Genomic DNA, 21,469 nt, shown 5'->3' with positions numbered 1-21,469 from the left:
ACAGCATGGTGTGCCACAATGGTACCAGTAATAAAGAAAAATGGAAAAATATGAATGTGTGGATCTTAAAGGACTTAATGAAGCAGTCCCAACATTGCATGACTTCCTCCCAAAAGTGAAAGGAGGTACAGTATTCTCAAAAAGAAAAGGAGTGCTTGTGGCACCTTAGAGACTAACCAATTTATTTGCTCAAATAAATTGGTTAGTCTCTAAGGTGCCACAAGCACTCCTTTTGTTTTTGCGAATACAGACTAACACGGCTGTTACTCTGAAAGTATTCTCAAAGCAGATTCTGCCAAATTAGCCAAAGAAAGTGCTAAACTGACTACATTCATCACATCCTTTGGGAGATTTTGTTTTCAAAGATTATCTTTTGGAATTACCAGTGCACCTGAAATTTTCCAAAGAAAGATGGCAGAACTGTTAACGAACACAAATGGAGTTGTAGGTTTCATGGATGATATTCCGATATATGGATCTTCAATGGAAGAATACTGTACAACAAAACCCTCAATGAAGTCCTAAACCTAAGAGTTAGTCTAGACTGAAGATAAACAAGGAAAAGTGCATTTTCTGCATGCCCCAAATAAAGTTTCTGGGACAGACAAACAAAAATGGAATCAATCCTAGCCCTGAGAAAGTGAAAGCAATTCAAGAATTGAATGCACCAATGAATGTACCAGAACTGAGATGTACACCAAGGATGATAAATTATCTTGGTCAATACCTACAAGACCTTTCTACAGTGACAAAACCACTGAATAAATTGTTAAAGTCCAACACATCTTGCCTGTGGGGGCCAAATCAAAAAACTGTCTTCAAAAAGGTTAAAAATTATCTCAACAGCTCCAGTTCTCAATTACTATGACGTCCACAAACCCACAGTGATAACAGATCATAAACCACTTGTAACCCGCATCAATGGAAAAGACCCTGATCAAGCACCTCTGAGATGCCAATGTCTATTGCTAAGATTAATGTAATTTAACTCAATTGCTAGATATATTCCTGGGAAAAATCTGGTAGCAGCAGACGTTCTGTCACAGAGCCCAGCATCACACTTCACTACTTGAGAGTTTGAAGATGACGTAAAGGCATATGTGGATATTGTGGACACATTCAAACCAGTGTGAGAAAAGAGACTATTCCTGCTACAGAAAGCAACCTCAACAGATATGCAACTTCAGGAAGTTTCTAAGTTACATTGGGGCAGCTGGACCAAGTATCTAAAGGATACTAAGGAAGTGACAAAAGACTTCAGCAAGTCAAATGGACTCATGATTAAAGGCAACTTCATCGTCATTCCTAACGAAATGAGAGGAGACATCCTAAACCTCATCCATGAAGAGCATCAAGAATTAATTGAATGCCATGAACAGGCTAACAAGCCAGTGTGGTGGCCAGGCATCAGCACAGACGTAAAGAATAAAGTATCTGCATGTGAACACTGTAGAACTAACAGACAAACAAAACACAAAGAACCTTGAATATCAACACCTCTACTAGACAGACCTTGGAAGAGACTAGCTGCAGATTTATTCAAAGTCAGAGGACATCATTACCTAGTCATCATGGCCTGTGTTTTCAGGTATACAAAAATAATGAACTTCAAAGACAGTTTGACCGTGTAAATACTGTAAATGGTAAGAATGTAGAACAGCGGTCGGCAACCTTTCAGAAGTGGTGTGCCGAGTCTTCATTTATTAACTCTAATTTAAGGTTTCGCGTGCCAGAATACATTTTAATATTTTTAGAAGGCCTCTTTCTATAAGTCTTTCTATAAGTCTTTAATATATAACTAAACTATTGTTGTATGTAAAGTAAATAAAGTTTTAAAAATGTTTAAGAAGCTTCATGTAAAATTAAATTAAAATGCAGAGCCCCCCGGACTGGTGGCCAGGACCTGGGCAGTGTGAGTGCCACTGAAAATCAGCTCACGTGCCGGAGAAGATGTAATGGAATGCTAAACTGTTCAGCCACTAGGTGGCACGGTCTATAAAAACCTGATTTTAAACGAACCTCAGGCATATCTGGCAGAACATTAAATGCTCTTATGATGAACACAGCTGGTGTGTATAAGCAAGCTCTATAACCAATCCATATCTGGTACAGAACAACATGACAGATACTGAGACTCCTCAGCACATTCACTCACAGCACATACAGAGCACAGTGAGGCAGGAAGAGACAACATGACCCAAGACGAAATGGTTGGGTTGTTTTCCGACTCAACCTGAACCCAACACTCGTAGTCAGGTCCTGTTGGGTTAGGTTGCAAGGATCTACAACAGAAGATTGTTCTCGGAGATTCAGCTCATAATATGTCTCTCCACTGGTTACTGTTTCCTTTCCCCCTTTACCACAATGTGTTGTCAGTTTAACTTATGTTATCCAATTTAGACTGTAGACTCCCATGGGCAAGGACCTCGTCCTCTTCTATGCCTATACAAGAAAAAGCCCACTAATGGGGATATAGGAATAATTAACCTACTGCAGCTGACCCTTGTGCAGTCTGTGACTGATGGCAATCTTTCTCCTAAAGAGTACAACATGGGTGTACGCAAGTACATCTTACACACATCAGTTTGCAGATTTTTAGCTTCCTGGGAGCAGCATTTCTTGTAGCAGGGTAAGAAGGATGGTCCAGTGCCTAAGCCTGTGGACTGGAACTTGGGAAGTCCCACTGGATTCTTGGCTCAGCCAGAGACTCCCTGTAGTACCTTGCACAAATCACTTAATCTACCCTGTGCCTCAGTTCCCCATCTGTAAAAATGTAATACTCTTCCTCACAGAGGTGTTGTGAAAATAAAATCCATTAATGATTTGAGATGCTCAGACACTAAAATGATGAGGGCCATATAAGTAACTAGATCGATATTTGGCAATTAGGTTGTTTTGGTGTCTAGGGCTGTTTTTACATCTTTATCAAGCCTTCCATTAACACATTGCCACTAAATTAAGACTATAATAACACATCTGCCTTGGGAGATTAGTAGAAATGCAGCAGGAAGGAGACAACAGATCAGGCAGCGTGTATACAAATTTAAAACTGTTCACTACATCCCTGAACTATGCCCAAAATTCTGCTGTTTTGGCTGACAAATATTGTCTGACTTCTTCTGGCATCTAACTTACTCAAGCTTTCTCAATGCCTTCCATTTCTTCCTTGGTCCAAGCTTCCCATAGCATCCTCCAAGGCTCAGCCTCTCCTCATCAATAACCCTACACCTAAATGCAGACTTCTCCTGTTCCTGGTAAATGTCCTCAGTGGTCCAAGTAGCCTCCTCATTCCCAACTGTAGTGTTTTGCCTGACAGCTTACCAGAATCTCTAGGAGATTTCCCATTTTGGCCCATGACAGGCTTCAGCCTTCTCTCCCCACTGGTGTCCTGGAGCGTCTCTTCCAGGCTGCCAAGATATCAAAGCCTGGACTGTTCAACAACATGGCTTTCTGAGTCACTATTTGGACTTTATACTGGATTTCCACATAACAAAGCTTTGCTAAAGTGGAGCTAAGGCTGCTGCTCTACAGCAGAGCCACCCTATCCTTTCATGCCTCCAGAACATGGAACTCCAAAACCCAAACATGGGAAAATCAGGAAATGCTCATTTACACTCCCCTCCCCATGCCATGTATTCCTTAAAAGAACATGTTATGCTTAAAAAACAAAACCCCATAACCTTGAGAGAAACAGTTAAGGTAACACTTCCCACACAAGAAACCCCAACAATCTTAACTCTGCCCATTATGGAGACCACGAGAAACTCAGAATGTCAGCGTACCTTATCCCTTCATAACATGTGTAGCCAGTACAGATCTGCATCTAACACACTATACAATAAGACTCTGATTTGTATAATCCCATAAGTCTTACAGTGTGATCTGTATATTTCCATTGGCCCAGCAATATTTATCGTTTTTTGTGCGTGTGTGTGTGTGTGAATTTTAGAGAGGATGTTAAATTAAGCTTTACATAGAAACTTAGCTGCTCTACAGTTACGGCTGTATAGCTATCAGCTGCTCCATAATTAAAGACAAAAACATCATTTATGAAACCAGTTAAGGTTGCTAAGTGACCACAGTTAAATTACCTACCACATAATTTAAAAAACTCAAGCACCTAAAGACAAGGAGATGAACAGCTAAATATATCATATATTTTACACTGACCACATATGTTACTCTCATCAAGTACAAAGATGTGCATTTTATCATAACACAACCATAACTCTGACCTATGGATTTTGGGGTTATATTTTACATATTTTTGTTATCTACATTTCAGAAACTATTACCTTATAAAGAGATATCAATAAATATATTCACTGATGTTTCTCACTTAACAATAGACAATCTAATGCTTTGATAATGTATTTATTTGGTGGGTTTTTTTGGAGAGTTAAGTTGGATATGCGGAGCAAGTGGCCCGATAGTGTCCACTTATTTAAAATATCAAACAAATATAAAAGCCACTGAAGTCTCCAAATTATACATTCAGCTAAGAATATATACCCGGGGTGGCCAAACTTACTGACCCTCTGAGCCACATACAACAATCTTCAAAAATTCAAGAGGTGAGGCGCACCTGCTGGGGCTTCAACCCTGCGGTGGAGTGGTGGGGCTAGAGGCTTCTGCCCTATGGGGAGGGGGATCTTGGGGCTTCAGCCCTGCAGGAGAAGCCTGTCTGGGCTTGGGGTTCAACCCTGCAGGGAGGGGGGGTCTCAGGGCTTCAGCTCCACAGGAGGTGCTTGTCTGGGCTCAGGGTTCAGCCCTGCGGGGAGGAGGGTCTCAGGGCTTCAGCCCCGCAGGAGGCGCCTGTCTGGGCTCGGGGCTTCTGCTGAAGCTCCAAGCCCCAGCAGGCACATCCTGCAGGGTTGAAGCCAGGAGATCCACCTCCCTGCTGGGCAGAAGACAGAGGTGACACCCGGGAGGGCCCATGGAGTCACATACCACCCCCCAGATTTTGCCAGGATTTGATGACCTTGCTCAGTCACTTGGTACTACTAGGCCCCCTCCCTGCATGGCAGCTGCTGGAGCTGGCGAGCTGAGCGCTGCAGTTGTGAGGAGAGGCAGTGGCAAACAGCTGGGATCTGCAGGGAGGACTGTTCAGGGTAAGGGGGAGCATGACTCAAGCTGTTAGAGGGGGGCAAACCTCATCAGGTAGCAGTCGCCACTGGCAGAAGCCCTAGCCCCACCATTCTGCTGCAGGGCAGAAGCCCTGAGCTCTGCCCCCCAATCTGGTAGGCAGAGAATGGAAGGGTTTGTGGGGCTCTGTGAGCCCCACTTTAACTGTAAAAGAGCTACATGTGGCTCTTGGCCACCCCTGATATATGCAATCTTGTGTTCCTGTTATTCTCATACTTGCCTTCCTCCTTCTGTCCGCATCCCTATCTGTGTTGCATTTTCTCCCTAGTTAGGCCCCAATCCTGAAAACTGATTTATGTGAGTGGACACACACACAGCCTGACAAAGCCACTGGGGTTCCACACAGGTGCAGTAATCTATCCACATGGATCAGATTACAGGATCAGATCTTTAGTTTACAGTCTCTTTCAGGCAGGGACTCTCTCTCTTATAGTATGTTTGTTCAGCCTCAGCACAATGAGGTACTGATTCTGTAATCCAAATAATATGCTTAATAGGGAAGTGTATTTATAATAAATTTAAGTAAATATGTGGATATGCGTTTGAGGTTGAATGTGTATATACATAACTTGTTGCTTTTTTCAAAAGGGTTTTATGATGAATTTGTATTTTGAGATTTTTGTTGAAAGAACCATATTTATTTAGACTTAGTGTAAAAGTGGCTGTGTTGCAACCCTGGTCCATACTCCCATTCCCAGGAAGCCCTGGAGGAGATAGGAATCTCCCACTGCTTCCTGTAGAGAGGAGTGACTGGATTGCATGTACTGAAAGGGTTTGCCTTTAGATATCTTTGGCTTGTAGGCACCTTTTGATTGCTTTTTATTTGGGCTTTTCCTTATCTACCTCTGTGGCGTAGCCAGGGTGGAAGAAAAGCACACTAGATCAGCAATGGCTGGAGCATCTGGAAAATGGGAGTGGGGGGGAGGGGGAATACCTCAATTTAGTTTTTAAAAGATGTCTTGTTTTTTCATTTTTTGTTTTTATGTTTGTCTATTTATCTGTCTAATCTATTTAAATGTAAGCTCTTTGGGGCAGGGACTGTTTCTTGCTCTCCCTGCACAGCAGGGTCCTAATAAGGCCTCTTGGTGCTACTGTATCATAAATGATTGATGATAATAGACCAGTGAAGATCTGGATTGATGGCTGAGGAGGAGCTCTCTCCTGTGGGGAGCTTTTTCCACTTCCCATGTCCTCACACCTTGAGAGAAGTGGAAGGTGGGACATGCCTGCTATTAGGGGGGTTAGTTCTTGCTCTCCAATTATTGCTGCTTTCAAGGTTCAAGCAACCTTAAGAACTACCAATTTCACACTAAGGAGCTAAAATCCAGGAGAATCTTATATCGATGGTATCTTTAACTAATATAAATTCTGCCCCAAGATTAAAAGGCTAGAAAGTAACCTACTTGAACACTTCTTACAATTTTCAGGCCAAGTTTAGTTCTAATGGGTTATATGTAAATGTTTGAACTATTTTCTCTCTCATGTATATTCAGCGTCTTCACTCATCAGAAATGCACAAGTGAAGTCTTCGCACTCTAGAAATCTAGGAACACTGCCTGGGTTAATAGGGGCAGTATTTCTGTCAGACAGCACAATGCCTTGGGCAGCCCATAAGTTTATGGTACAACAAACATGGCCCTTACCTATTTGTTCAATGAGCGTTTTCCAGGAGTCAGTTGTCATAGGGTGAATCATTTGCAGAGTTTCAGGGAGAGCAGCTGGGCACTCTGGGAGCACGGGGCTCTCATCAGGGATAAGCACTGATCCAGCCGTGGAAGGGGATTCTCTTTGGGAGAGAAATATACAGTCAGGCATTGTCAATCGAGCTGCCCTCAGCCCAAGCATTTGACACCCCCAGCTTCCACATACACCAATGGGCTCTGGCACTTACCAGCATCAGTGGCCAGCAAGACACACTATTTAGGGACCCTGAGTGTGTAACTTTCAGAACTACCCTATGATTCACCTCCATAGGGCAAGCACACTCCTTCCTCTCCAAAAAACCCCTATGTGCCACAGGGGCTGTCTTTGAGCACTGGGAGTGGAGGCTTTGGCCCTGCAGGAGAGCAGTAACCTCTCCTGATTCCACCCGGAGCTGGGGTATGGGATCCCATCACGGATTGAGCGTAGCCCTGTGCAAGGAGGTGATAGAGCCAGCCTCAGAGTAGGTGTGTGTTTGTGTGTGTAACCGAGGGATTCTGGCTGGGGTTCAGCTCAGGTCTGTATAGAGTAGGGAGAACAGAGGATGAATGCATCTCAGTTCCAGTACATGGAAGGGGGCAGGGAGAAGGGATGCTGAGAGTTCAGTCACATACCCTGGTTTAGGGAGAGGGAACTTGAATCTAGGTTCTCGCTGGAGTTCAGCCTGGATTGGAACAGGGAGATGGGGAGGACTGAAAGTGGGGAGAAATGGGGATCAGGCTCGTTGGTGAGAGAGATGGTGGCGGGGGGAGAAAGGAGTGTGATGAAAATCAGCCCCGGTTGATGCATAGGTATGGGGTGGGGGAATGTGACGGAGATGAGTTCTGGTTGTGTGTGGGGTGTGTGTGTGTGTTGGAATGGAGGTCAACACCATGTCAGTAAGGGGGTGGAGGAGGGTTATAGGGGGTGTTGGAGGGGAAAAGGTGTGGAGAGTGGAGATCAGTCCAGGTTGGGGCAGGGGAGGTTTGGAGAACAGCCCCAGGTGGGGCAGGGGGATTGGTGTGTTGGGGGGGGGGTGGAGAGCAGCCCTGGGTGGGGCAGGGGGATTGGCATCTTGGGAGGGGGTTGGAGAGCAGCCCCGGCCAGGGCAGGGGGATTGGCGTGTGAGGGGGGAGGGGGGATTGTAACCCCCAGCAGGGCAGGAGGATGGAGGGGGGTTGGAGGGCAGCCCTGGGCAGGGCAGGGCAGGGCGGGAGGGTTGGGGGAGATGGTTGGAGAGCAACCCCTGGCGGGGCAGGAGGGTTGGGGGAGGGGGTTGGAGAGCAACCCCTGGCGGGGCAGGAGGGTTGGCGTGTTGGGGGCAAGGTGGTTGGAGAGCAGCCCCGGCCGAGGAGGGGGATTGTAGCCCCCAGCAGGGCAGGAGGATGGGGGGGGGGGGTTGGAGAGCAACCCCAAGCGGGGCAGGAGGGTTGGGGGAGGGTTGCAGAGCAACCCCGGGCGGGGCCGGGGGATTGGGGGGTGGAGAGCAGCCCCTGGCGGGGCAGGGTTCGAGCCTGCGGGTCACCGCGCTCTGGCTCAGAGTCAGGGGGCAGAGGAGGGACGCGAGCCCGGCGGTGGGTCCGCCTGCAAGTGGGAAGGGGTGAGCGGGTCCTGCGGCGGGGCGTCCCCTCCCCGGCTCGCCGTCAGCCCTCGCCCCTCACCTGCCGGCCGGGCGGGCTCCGGCCGCGCTCTCCGCCGAGCCGTCGCGGTCCAGGGCGCAGGCGGCGCTGAGCGCCGCAGCCAGCAGCTCCATGTGAGGCTGTGACAGCGGCGGCGAGTCCGGCTCCGAGCGGCGGCTGCCGAGCGACTCCGCAGGCGGAGCGGGGCTGGGGGAGGCCGGGCGGTTGCCACGGCAACGGGGGTAGGAAGGCAGCAGCCTGCGCGGGAGGGTGATAGAGACCTGCAGCGTGCGCGGGGGAGGGACCCCCGGCCCGGCTAGAGCCCCCGGGACACCGACCGCCCCCCTCAAACCCCCGTAGCCCGGCTAGAGCCCCCGGGACACCGATCACCCCCCTACCCCTGAGCCTCCTGGACACGAACCCCAGAGACCCCGGGAGACCAACCAGCCCCCCAGAGCTCCCTGGCCTAGCTAGAGTCCCCGGGAGATGGACCGGCCCGTCCTGAGCCACCGGGAGATAACCTGGCTCTCCCCAGAGCCCCTCACCCTACGGCCTGGCTAGAACCCCCGGGAGATGGACTGGGCCCCCAGATGCCCCATGGCCTAACTAGAGTCCCCAGGAGATGGACCATCCTGGAGAGAGCTACACTCCCCCAACAGCCCCCTCTCCAGCTAGAGACCTACACCCCCCTGATAGGTGGCACCTGTCCAGATAGAGCCTCCCACAGCTGCACCCCTTTCACAGAAGCACCCTTGAGAGAGCTCTCCTCAGAGCCCACTGCCCTGGGTACAGCACCCAGAGGCAGACATGCCCCCCCGCCACACACGCACATTCCAGCAGCCACCACCCCTATCCCCAGCCAGAGCTCAGAGACATGTGCACCCAGCCACCCCTTACTGCCTCCAGCCCAGCGCACACACAGAGGACCTCTCCCTAGCCCCTCAAACCCAGAGCACAGGTCTTCTCCCCCCCACACACACAGAAGTGTCCCCTACCCCTTGCCTCCTTCAGTTTGGGGCACAGAACCCCCCTCTCCCACTTCGTCTGCACCTCACTGCCCTGGAGCAGAGTGTGTGTTTTGGAGGGGAAGTGTGGCGTTTTTGGATTACTCCCGGATTTGATGCATATTGTGCATTTCTTCTACTGAAAGCAAATTCTGAGATGGAGGATAACTGGGACTCAGAATAATTCCCTCCTCCAGTCTCCCCTCAGAGGGACTCTCTCTCAAATCCAAATTACCACACAGACAGAACAATTACCTTCCTCCCCAATACAGGGGATTTTGCACCTTCGTCCTTCCACCCCCCTCTCTACCTAAGAATTGTCAGCTCTACAGGGATTTTTTTTTTTTGCTCATACAATAAATATCAATATTTTCAGCACTCTAAAATCTGTCTTCATTCAGGTAATCTTTATGCTGCCTCAGGGATGACTCCGCTTGAACTTTGGCATCCAGTCACACCCCTCTGATCAGTCTGAAAACTTGTGGACAGGCTGGGTGCTGCTTTGCTACAACTTGCTAACTCCCAGGAAAAAAGGTAATTCATGCCAAATAAAATCTGAGGATTTAAACAGGAAATTCTCAGCTAAATTTCCCAGACAAACCTTAATTTACCCTTTTGCATATATAAATATGGCTTTTTTCAATATATAATCATACAATTTAGGCAATAATAATGAAATCCATATGTGGGTCTCAAGGTATAGACAAAAGCAGCTTTTTTTTTCTCTATTATACTGTATTATTTGCCAAATAATGCAACAGGATAATTTGGCCCAACCTCTTCCAGTTACACCGGTATAAATCCAGAGAAACTCAACTGATTTTAATGGACACCATCTGGGTTTACAATGGTTGTCACACACATCCTGGTAGAGCCCCTCTTGGCTGGAAACTCCAGGCTGCTGTGTTGAGGAGGAGACCCAAAACACTAGATTCATGTGCTCTTAAACTTCCCTTGGGCAGAAAAGGTTATAGCCCTTGGCATTTTTAGCACATTTCCTGAGCACAGGCGGGCTGTTACCACTTTATGGAAATGGGATTACAAAGCCTAGCTGCCCTCAGCCCCCAGGACCAACAGTGACCCACTCCCAGACTCCCGAGTAGCTTAACTACACCCTTTCCCAGAGTTCCATCCATGGTCGCTCTATGTTTAGTTTAACTCTTGAGGGGCACATATTGGTGAAGCAAATCAACACACAGATAGACTTCAGAAAGTTTTCCAAACACAATTACTCTTTATCTCTCTTGCAATATTTAAGTAAAGATGTAGGCAAACAATAAAACACCTATGTGTATTTCCCTACCTCAGTTTCCTCACCAGACTTGAGCATTCTTTGGGCTTCAGGATGCCCCCTTCTTGCACACAGTTTCTCTCAACCATGGTGTCTCTCTCACCTGTGCCCCAGTTTCTTTCTTTCTGGCTGATCCCTCAATTAAACAAGCCCACACTGCTATGAAAGCATTAAGCATGCTTCTCTCCTGCCCAAGCTTTCTGTGTGACTCAGGGCATCACCCTACTTACCCAGTCTCTGTAGTTTTAAAGGCTAGTTCTTTTTCCTCCTGTTTGGGGGAAATATTCCACCCAGAAAATCCTAGCTCTGCAGGCAAACTTGGTTGAACTGGTTTCCAATCCTCCCTCAGGTAACCTTTCTTAGCATACACATTCTTTGGGCAGAGCTCAGTGATTAAAGTTAACTGCTCTCCTTTGTCCCTAGTCTGGGGCTTATGTAACACAGACCTGACAGCACCTGGCTAACTCCACATCCATGATACAGCAATTTCATAATACCAGTCAGAACTCATAAATTGTACATACACAGATTTCCTAAATCATCACAACCAGTGTTACTGAAGAATTTGGCCTTTTGTGAGGGTTTGCTGGGAGAGGTTATCAGCTGGTAGTGATCACAGAGGGTTTTGATAACTCAAATGGGGATCATGGGATAGTCATTGCATTTGACAGCTAATAGGAAAAGTCCGGGGCTTATCACAATGGGAAGTTTGAGAATTGGAAGGGGGGTCTGTGTTTTGTCACATCTGTGAATATGATGGAGTGAAGAGCGTTTGAGACCAGAAGTGGGGGTCAGGCATTTGTTATGAGTTAGAGGGTCAATATGATAGGAAAGCTGGGTGATACAGCACTTACCAGTCATAGAGGGATCTGGGGGACAGACAACTGTGAGGAGGGCCAAAGGCTTGGAAATGGGGTAAAGTGGTCAAGAGCACTGGTTGCAATGAGGCTGGTTTATCTGATCAGTGGATAGTGATTTGAAAGCTGAGCCCTTGTCGTGGAGGTAAGAGTATTGGAAGAGTTGATAGCTGTGGGGGGGGGGGGGGTCAGAGAATTGATACTTACATGGGAGGGCAATCACTTTAATGAGCCTGTTCCTGGTAGAGTTAATAGCTGCCTATTCTTCACTCCTGCCTCAGGAGAAGGGCCAAGAGTGAGGTAGTTCTTCCTAAACCCATATCTACCAATCTATCTACCAGAGCAGCTATCTGCTATCTACCAGAGCAGCAAAATGCATGAAGTTTTACCAATTGTGCTAAAATGAACACAGTTTTAAATATGGGTTTCAGAGTAGCAGCCGTGTTAGTCTGTATTCGCAAAAAGAAAAGGAGTACTTGTGGCACCTTAGAGACTAACTAATTTATTTGAGCATAAGCTGTTGTGAGCTACAGCTCACTTCATCGGATGCATTCAGTGGCACTGAATGCATCCGATGAAGTGAGCTGTAGCTCACGAAAGCTTATGCTCAAATAAATTTGTTAGTTTTAAATATAACTTTCATGGGCACCTATTTAGATACATCTCACAAGAAACTGATGCATGTTAAAAGGTTAATGAATTTAACTTTAATAACTTTTGTGCTAGTATTTCTAAACCAAATATTTTAACAGTTAGTTCTTATATTGCATTTTTTCTCTGTAGATCTGAAAACTTTGTACAAAGTTTGGAAAGTATTATCTCCATTTTACAGATGAGGAGATTGAGTTACTACTGAGAAGTATAATGTAAGAAGCTCAAAATTGCAGCAAGTCAGTGGCAGAGTCAGGAGAAGAACCCAGATATCCTGACCCCTATTTTGCTGGGCCACCCTCTCAGGGGGTAAGTCTAAGACAAATCTGAACTTTTTATAAACGTAAGCATTTTGGGTTATATGCAAAAATAGAAAACATATTTTTTTCCACAATTCTATAACTGCATGTTAATTAAGACAGCCTGCATGTTTTTTCTTCAAACTTTCCACAAAAACTCACCTTTGGGCTGAGATGAAAGCATGAAAAATATGCATCCAAAATTTTTTTTAATTGAAAGCTATGAGGAGATGAAAACAGGAGTTTAGAGAATGGAATGCTTTCTGTGACCATGGGAGGTCACTACTGTGATAATAAGGAACATCCCACATTTTAGTCCCATATAAACCTGTTCCATTTTTAAGCACTGACAGGCTCATTTTTCTTCCCCAGGAAGAATATTTTTATTTTTAAACTTTAATCTTTGAAAAGTGTTGCCCTTTCTTCCTTGCCAAATACACACCACCTACTCCTACTTCAGTCTCTAGATCTATAACTGAAGAGTTCCTTGTAATCAGCACAAGTGCTTAAGAAGCACACCAGAAGAAAGGGCTCCTCACACCCAGCAGGGGAGAGGAGTGGGAAAAAGAGAATCTGACTACTGGCATGACGTGCATTTTAAAAATGATGCATCAATCCTGCAAGCTAGTGAGCACCTCCTGTTAGGTGCCGGGTGCTTTCTGCTCTCACTGATGTCACAGCAGACACAAAGCAACTTGAAGACTGGGCTCTAAATTTAAAAAAACCAACACAGTTCCTCTTTAGGAATTATAGGGTTTGCTGAAGCACCCAGACACTGGGAATTATCCCCATGTGTGCCTCTCCTCCTTTCATTAGCCCTCTTGGCACTGGGAATGTTCGGTGTGGCTGTGCTAAGGAGAGGGAACGTGAGCTTGTGTGTATTTCTTCAAGGATGTAGGGAGTGGAGTGGTTGCCAAATGTCCTTAGCTTTAGCATAGTGTCCTTAGCTTTAGCATAGAGAAGATTTTAAATTTGGCTGACCTGGCCCATGGCTATATTAAAAATGTGATAGTTTACTGGAGTTCATAATTTGCCTATTTCAATAGTATAGTAATGGCTGGATTTTTATTCTAAACCCCTATTTTGAGGTGCTAATAGTTTTTCAAAGTAATTAACCCATTGGACTAACATTGCTCATGTATATTTTAAGCACAAAGGTGAATTTTATTGGAAAGCTTGACAAAAACCTTACTTGGCTGTTCCTGAGGATGGAAAAAAGAGGTTTTTATATGTATTTGTATTAATTTTTTTGCATTAATCTTCCTCCTACAGAAACTAAAAAGAAGAAACACAGAGCACCCAGACCAGCAGACCTTACTTGGCGGGGGGGAACCCCCCCCCCACTGACTTCCAGTCAATGGGAGTATTGCATAGGTAAAGGATACAAATGGGGTTCAGACAAACAGCCCTGTTCAACCAAGGCCAGCTGACTCACAGGAGAAATGTGGGGTCAGTTATAACTTCCACTAAGGCAATAGCTAGTCAAGTATGTTTCATGATTCAGTTAGACAGCATGCGTCTGCTGAGCAGTGTTTTCTGCAATGATGAGTAGTACAAGCATAACTTCTATATTTTGGTAGAGTGTTTTGAGTGTTACATCAGGTCCCTATATGTTATTTTTGCACAGGAATTCAGGCATCAGTTTCTATTTTTCACTTTGTTAATCACAGTCTCTAAAGATACCATCTGTGCACAATTTTCACTCCTGGGCCTTGTCTTTCTAGTGTGGGATCAATGGAACTCCCCAGTCCCTGAAGTTTTTTAGCCCCCACTTCCAACCACTATCCTTTGAACATTGAGTCCTTTGGTTCATTCTTCACCAAAGGAGTTCTATCTCTTCTGACTCTGCTTTGGCTCTGTGTCCCTGTGAGGTACCAACCCTGCACTGGGTCAACGGGAGTGACCACTCATGAGCCCAGGAGACCATACCCCCTTTCCCCTGCTGTGCATGCTCCAGATGGAGGGGACAGATAAAAGGAGGCATCCCAGCTCAGTCAGGGCTGGTGGAGGAAGGATGTGTGCTGCAGGCTCTGCAGCGGAACCATTGACTCTCTAGGCTGTTGGGACTGTGGACCCTGACTACGCTGTGGACGACTAGCAAACCACAGAGACTGATGGAGATGCCGAGCCACTGTCAGCTGAGGAGATGCCCGAGATGGGCTTTACGGTAGTAAGTGACCCAGGGAATGTGTTAGGAGCCAATGCCTGAACCCTTAATAGGCAGTTTAAGAACCTGGTGTGGTAGGGTGGGCCCAGGTTCCCCAACCATCCCACCCTTGTCTGCAATTGCCACTAGGTGTGGCTACTGGGGACTCTGGATATAGACTGAGTGTTTGCTCTGTCCCGCCCAGGGGCTGCAGACTGATTGTTTGCTTTGCCCTGCCCTGCGGGTCAGAGCCCCAACTGCCATTGTTTGCTCTGGCCAATAGGCCCAAGGGCTACAGACTACTTGTTTGCTCTGACCGCCAGGGGTCCTGAGCCCCTTGATCATGATTGCAACAGGGAATCCTGACAAACGTGTGACGGGTGTACCAACCCTGCACTGGGCAAACAGGGGCGGCCCCCACTCGACATGCCAAGCCCCCAGGACTGTCCCATTTCAGTTCTGTATTGCCTCGGGTATCCTTTGTATGGTGTCTCTGTCTTCCAGTTAGGTCTGATTATTATTTTAAAATTAGCAATCTTTGATTCTGTGTGTCCTTTGCACCACCCATTATTAAGGTTGTCTGACATTTCCTTTTATAAAATGCTGTTTTCAGTTGCTTATAATAACTTTTCCAAACTTTAACCATTTGGGCTGAAATTTTCCATTCTGTTGTCTGCCTTGGGCTGAATTTTTGTGGCAAATTTCAGCCAAAATGTTTCAGCTGTTTCTCAGAATGAGTCTAGGGGAAAAAAGAATTGTTTTGCCCATGTTAAAAAATTCTGGTCACTTTTTCTTTGAAAAATCCTTGTGCCCCCATGCTTTCGAGCAGGGATTTGAAATTTGGCAGGGAGATATACCTTTGTGTCAGTGATGTGGGGCAAGAGTTTATGAGGGTGGAGACTGGGGACTTGGATGTTAGTCAGATGGTTGGGAAGGGAAACAGACTGGGATTGGGAACGGGGGCAGAGACCGGGACTCGATGGACACAGGGACTGGGAGCTAGTAGGTCGGGGGGAGATTGAGATTGGATGAGAAGCTGTGTGGAAGCTGGGACTGAGAACCAGTGAGGTGGGGGGAAGGAGGTGAGGAAAGGAGAGACAGAAATGACAAGGATCCAGTGTCCAGGGGGAGAATTGTGATTGGCTGGGCAAAGAGACTGGGACCAGGAGCAGGGGATAATAGAGGACACAGATTGAATGAGGAGCGAGACTGGGGGCATGGCTACATTTGCAGATGTAGAGAGCTTTGAGTTAAACCCGCCTTCGGAGAGCGCTGTAGGGAAAGCACTGCAGTCTGTCCACACTGACAGCTGCAAGCGCACTGGCGTGGCCACATTTGCAGCACTTGCAGCGGCATTGGGAGCGGTGCATTATGGGCAGCTATCCCACAGAGCACCTCTTCCCATTATGGCGCTGTGGCTTGTGGGAAGGGGGTGGGGGAGATGGGACATTCTGGGTCCTGTCCCAACAGCCCATGGTGCATCAGTTCGCATCCCAGTAATCCCTGTGCTTCCGTCCACATTTGATGCCATCTTTCAACATTTTTTGTACTGCGCGCTCTGTCTTCCCTTTCAGTCTGCGGGAATAGAGCCCGAATTGCTGAGGAGTATGCTGATGAGTCTCGCCAGCACGTCATCTTTGGCAGTCGAGTTATTCCTTATAATCCGAAGTGACAGTGAGGGCTCCGACGATATCGACTCGAGTAACGCATATGACACGAGTTTGCTTGTGGCATTCACGGACATGCTCACCATCGTGGAGTGCCGCTTTTGGGCTCGGGAAACAAGCACTGAGTGGTGGGACCACATCGTCATGCAAATCTGGGATGACAAGCAGTGGCTGCAGAACTTTCGGATGAGAAAAGCCACTTTCATGGGACTGTGTGATGAGCTCGCCCTCACCCTGCAGCACAAGGACACGAGATTGAGAGTTGCCCTGACAGTGGAGAAGCGGGTGGCTATTGCAATCTGGAAGCTGGCAACTCAAGACAGCTACTGATCGGTCGCTAACCAGTTTGGAGTGGGAAACTCTGTCACTGGAATTGTGTTGATGCAAGTTTGCAGGGCTATTAATCACATCCTGCTCAGAAGAACCGTGACTCTGGGTAACGTGCATGACATTGTGGCTGGCTTTGCACAAATGGGTTTCCCTAACTGCGGAGGGGCGATAGATGGCACGCATATTCCAATTCCGGCACCAGCCCACCTAGCCTCCGAGTGCGTTAATCGGAAGGGGTATTTCTCCATGGTTCTCCAGGCGCTTGTGGATCACTGTGGGTGTTTCATTGACATTAACGCAGGCTGGCCCGGAAAGGTGCATGATGCACGCATATTTCGGAACACTGACCTGTTCAGGAAGCTGCAAGCTGGGACTTTTTTCCCAGACCAGAAGATCACGGTAGGGGAAGTCGAAATGCCCATTGTGATCCTTGGAGACATAGCTTATCCTTTAATGCTGCGGCTCATGAAACCCTACAGAGGGAGCCTTGACAGCAGCAAGGAGCGGTTCAACAACAGGCTGAGCTGGTGCAGAATGACACTGGAGTGTGCTTTTCGCCATTTAAAGGATTGCTGGCGCTCTCTGTATGGGAAGCTGGACCTGGCTGATGACAGTATCCTCACGGTTATATCCGCGGTGCTGTACCCTCCATAACATTTGTGAAGGGAAGGGTGAACGATTCACTCAGGCATGGACCTCGGAGGTTCAACACCTGGAGGCTGAATTTGAACAGCCAGAAAGCAGGGCTATTAGAGGGGCCCAGCGTGGGGCTGCAAGGATTAGGGATGCCTTGAGGGAGCAATTTGAGACTGAAAGCCACCAGTAATGTCTGGTGCCCTGCACGGGAGTGAAGTGCAGGGGTTCCAATGTTAGTAGGAATCTGTGTTTGCTACGCTGACTTGCAGTGCCTGTTTCTTTCCTGGGCTAAGGTATCTTTTACTTTATGCAATAATAAAGAATGTTTTCAAAGCCAAAAAATTCATTTATTGAAAAGAAACACAACTGCTTGGGAAACAGAAAGGGCAAGGGGATGGGGTGGGGAACGGTACAATCACAGATTTGCCTATGTCCTGTTATCATACTCGGCCTTCCTGTCTGGAGTGCTGTGCAATGAGTGCTGCACTTCAGGATGGCTATACTGCATGGTGATGGGGTTTGAGTGCAGTGGGTAAGGGTCGTAGTTTTCAGGGCTGGGTGGTGAAGCTACAGGTGTTGGAGACAGCTGGTGGCGGTAAGAACCCGGCTGTTGGGGAAAGTGGGTTGGAGGTGACATGGGGGCACAAGGGAAAGAGTTTTGGGAAAAGGGCTGCAGGGGGTGCGGGCTTGATAATGCTCCGCCTCATGGCTATGAGCGCCTGGATAGAGTCCACTTGGTTCTCCATTATGCTTATCAGCTGATCCATGCTTTGCTGCCGGAGCACTGCGCTTTTGTGCCGTGCTCCTCATTCTGCTGGCGGACCCTTCTTTCGCTGTCCCGCCACTCCTGCACTTTTTGATTTTCATTACTTGAATGCTGCATTACTTCTTTCCGATTCTTTGGAGTCTTTAACTCAGTGATAACACAGATGGCTGAGATCTCAAGGTTGCATCTGTAAAGGCAAAGTGCAACACTTAACAGAGGCAGCATTGTTCACATCAGACAGAGCAATGATTTCCCCGTACTTAAGGGCAAGCACAGTCTACACAATAGGATAATTTGCCAGTCCCAAAGCAAGCCCCACACTGTCCCCACATTTTCCACAGGAGTTCATCCTGGAAGATAACTTGCTGCTGCGGGTGACCTGGGAAGCAAGGGAGGGTCTTCTGCTGCAATGCGGCTTCCGCCCTGGCCCATATGCAGCTTGCCTGTGTGCAGCAATGGTCCTCCCGCCCCTCACACACAGTGGCGCGGACAAGTTAGCCTTACTGGGACAAGGACCACAGTGGCTCTCCCAAGAAACCTGCACAAGCACATTGCCCAAGTTCTGGATGAGACCTTTGAAGAGATAACTGAGGCCAATTACCGCCATGTGAGAGAGCACATCAACGCCCTATTCCGCATCTAGGCATGCATGCAGCCCTAACCCTCCTTGCCCCAAGAGCCCACACCGAACAACTTCCTTCCCAAAATAAAAGCTGCTTACTGGGAACCTCCTCTGGTGTTTGTCCTTCTCCAAGAACCAGCTGCCGTGACTGGCTACCTTCCTCCTGGCTTGAGAACAGTTCCTGGCTGCATGCATCTAGGGATGCCGGGGTGTCTTCCTCCGCCTCAGCACCCTTGCTCCTGCTTTGCTCCTCCTGCCTTGTTGCACTGGGCTCTGAAGTGTCCATGGTGATCCTCGGAATGGAGGTGGGGTTGCCCCCAAGTATTGCATCCAGCTCTTTGTAGAACTGGCAGCTCGTGGGGGCAGCACCGGAGTGGCGGTTTGCCTCACGGGCTTTGCGGTGGGCATTCCGCAGCTTCTTCACTTTACTCCTGCACTGCAGTGTGTCCTGGTTATGGCCCCTTTCCATCATGTCCCTTGATATGTGCCCGAAGGTATCGTAATTCCTATGGCTCGAGCGCAGCTGGGACTGGACAGCTTCCTCCTCCCAAACACTAATGAGGTCCAGCACCTCGCCATTGCTCCATACTGGGGATCGCCTGGCACGTGGAGGCATGGTCACCTGGAAAGATTCGCTGAGAGCTCTCCACGCCTGGCTGAGCAAACAGGAAGGGGATTTTCAAAATTCCCAGAGAATTTAAAAGGCGGGTCTGACGGTTGGTCACCTGAGGGCAGGGCAGTAGAGTTCAAAGTGATGACTAGAATGACTAGAACAGGCACTGTGGGACACCTCTGGAGGCCGATCAGAGCACACTAACAGACTGGGGCGTCCACACTGGCGCTGCGGCGCTCCAGCGGGGGCGCACAAAACGTTATTCCACTCGCCGAGGTGGAGTACCAGGAGCATTCTAGCCGCGGAGTTAGAGAGCTCTATGTGCCTTTAATGTGCTCTAATTCGCAAGTGTAGCCAAGCCCTGGGAACGTGAGTGGGTGTGGGATGTGACTGGAAACCAAGGTGGAGAAGAGAGAGAGATTGGATGAGGAGCCAGGGGGTGGGACTGGAACTGGCTAAGCAAGGAAACTGGGGACAAACAGCTACAGGGTTATGGGGGGAAGGGGATTGGGAGTTGCCTGGCAACAAGAGTGATAGTTAAGGGGGGTGGCAGAAACTGGGATGGGGAGTCCCAAGAGGTCAGACTATGAATCGCTGAGGAAGGAGACTGGGACTGGGATGAGAAGCCTGAAAGGTAGATACTGGGACTGGCTAGGTGAAGTGAATGGGAGTAAGAGAAAGAGCCAGGTGGGGGTAGGACATGTCTCTGTGATGCAATAATATAGACCTGGAAGAAATTTTTTGGATGAAACTTTTGTTGCCAAAAAAATGCAGATTTGGGTCAACAACAACCTTCTGCAAATTTGCGTCAAATTCGCCAAACTGTTTGTCAGGGGAAAAAATTTCCAAAAAAGTTAAAACATTTCAACTTTTTTATTTGAAATGACATTTTGTTTTGAATTTTACTACATTTTATTTAAAAGATTTAAAAAACAATAACAAAACCTTGAAATGAATCATTTGACCCCAAACAAACTTTTTCCAACTTTTTTGATTTGAGGAAAATTTTGAAAAAAATTTGTTTTGGGTCATTCCAAAACAAAAAAATTTCAGCTCAGTTGCCAAATCTGAAAATAGGTTATTTACACAGCTCTAGTCATAGAATTTCTGACTTTTCAGTTTGCTTTTTTTAAAACCTTGGAAATTACCTGCAAACAATAAGAACATTATTAAGGATGCAAAAGTCAAGCACTCAACAGTTAGGAAATGCCAGAATTTAGGTTGCCTGTGCAACTTTAATTTGGCCCCTTTGTGCATATGCATTCTGATAGTATTTAAATAACATGGTCACATGCTAATTTTTCCATACCCCCTGGACCTGCCCTGGGGATGAGGCAGGGTTGAGTAGTAAAGGAGACTTGTCTGTAGGACCCCTGCTTCATTTGCTGCTGAAGTTGGAAGGTGTGTAGTGAATATAGCAGGAAGAGAAGGGATGATGTCAAGGTTACTGCCATTGAATTCTGCCGTGGAGAATTGGTTTCTGTACTTGCCTGTGCTACAGTTCCTATCTGATGCTGGGCAAGTCACTTAAACCAAACTTTTCACTGATTGCATCGTCCTCATTTTCTGGGTGACTGACTGGATGCCCTGGGGCCTGATTTACAGAAGTGCTGCTCACTCACAGCCGCAACTGAAGTCAATGGGAGCTGTGCTTTGAACATATAAAGTTCTAACTACTCTGATAAATCAGGTGCTAGGCACCCAAATCGGGAATCTAAAAGAAGTGGATACTTTGACCTGAATTTCTTTGTGTATGTTTCCCACCTGTGACATTGGGATAATAATATCCTCTCATCTCACAGGGGTGTTGTGAAAACAAATTAATTAATATTTATGAGCAGTCAGCTACTATAGTAATGGGCATCATAGGCTCTATGTCCATTGTCTGAACCTAGTGAAATAACCAAATCAGAGACCAGAAGACTACAGGAACAAGGAACTCCCACTCAGATTTACTCCAGGCATTCTGCTCTACTCAAGGCACCCAGAAAAAATGGAATAGGGGCCTGCAAGTTAAGAAAACAAATTCCACAAAAGTTTTCTCTGGGGAGATTTTGGACTGTATCCATATGCAACACTGACATTCCCATTGCTCTGAATAGCCATAACTGCACATTATCCTGCCAAAATGTCTTGCTCTCAC

The 21,469-nt window shown here is 47.2% G+C and overlaps 1 protein-coding gene across 2 annotated transcripts in view; it reads right to left on the bottom strand.

Moving 5' to 3' along the window:
* NGEF (neuronal guanine nucleotide exchange factor) overlaps nt 1–21,469 on the bottom strand; it is a 76,658-nt gene that overhangs the window by 38,540 nt on the left and 16,649 nt on the right. Inside the window, exons 3-4 of one of the 2 annotated variants that reach the window (XM_074964055.1) lie at nt 8,487–8,702; nt 6,789–6,931 (exon numbers count right to left, since the gene is read on the bottom strand). In XM_074964055.1, the coding sequence (XP_074820156.1) occupies nt 6,789–6,931; nt 8,487–8,702 (359 nt within the window). The remainder of the gene's footprint in view (nt 1–6,788; nt 6,932–8,486; nt 8,703–21,469) is intronic. The other variant, XM_074964053.1, reaches the window with a different exon arrangement.

This window comes from Natator depressus, chromosome 9 (assembly GCF_965152275.1).
Source record: "Natator depressus isolate rNatDep1 chromosome 9, rNatDep2.hap1, whole genome shotgun sequence".
Taxonomy (NCBI): domain Eukaryota; kingdom Metazoa; phylum Chordata; order Testudines; family Cheloniidae; genus Natator; species Natator depressus.
Note: the sequence above shows the minus strand (reverse complement) of the source record. Positions and strands in the feature narration are given on the sequence as shown.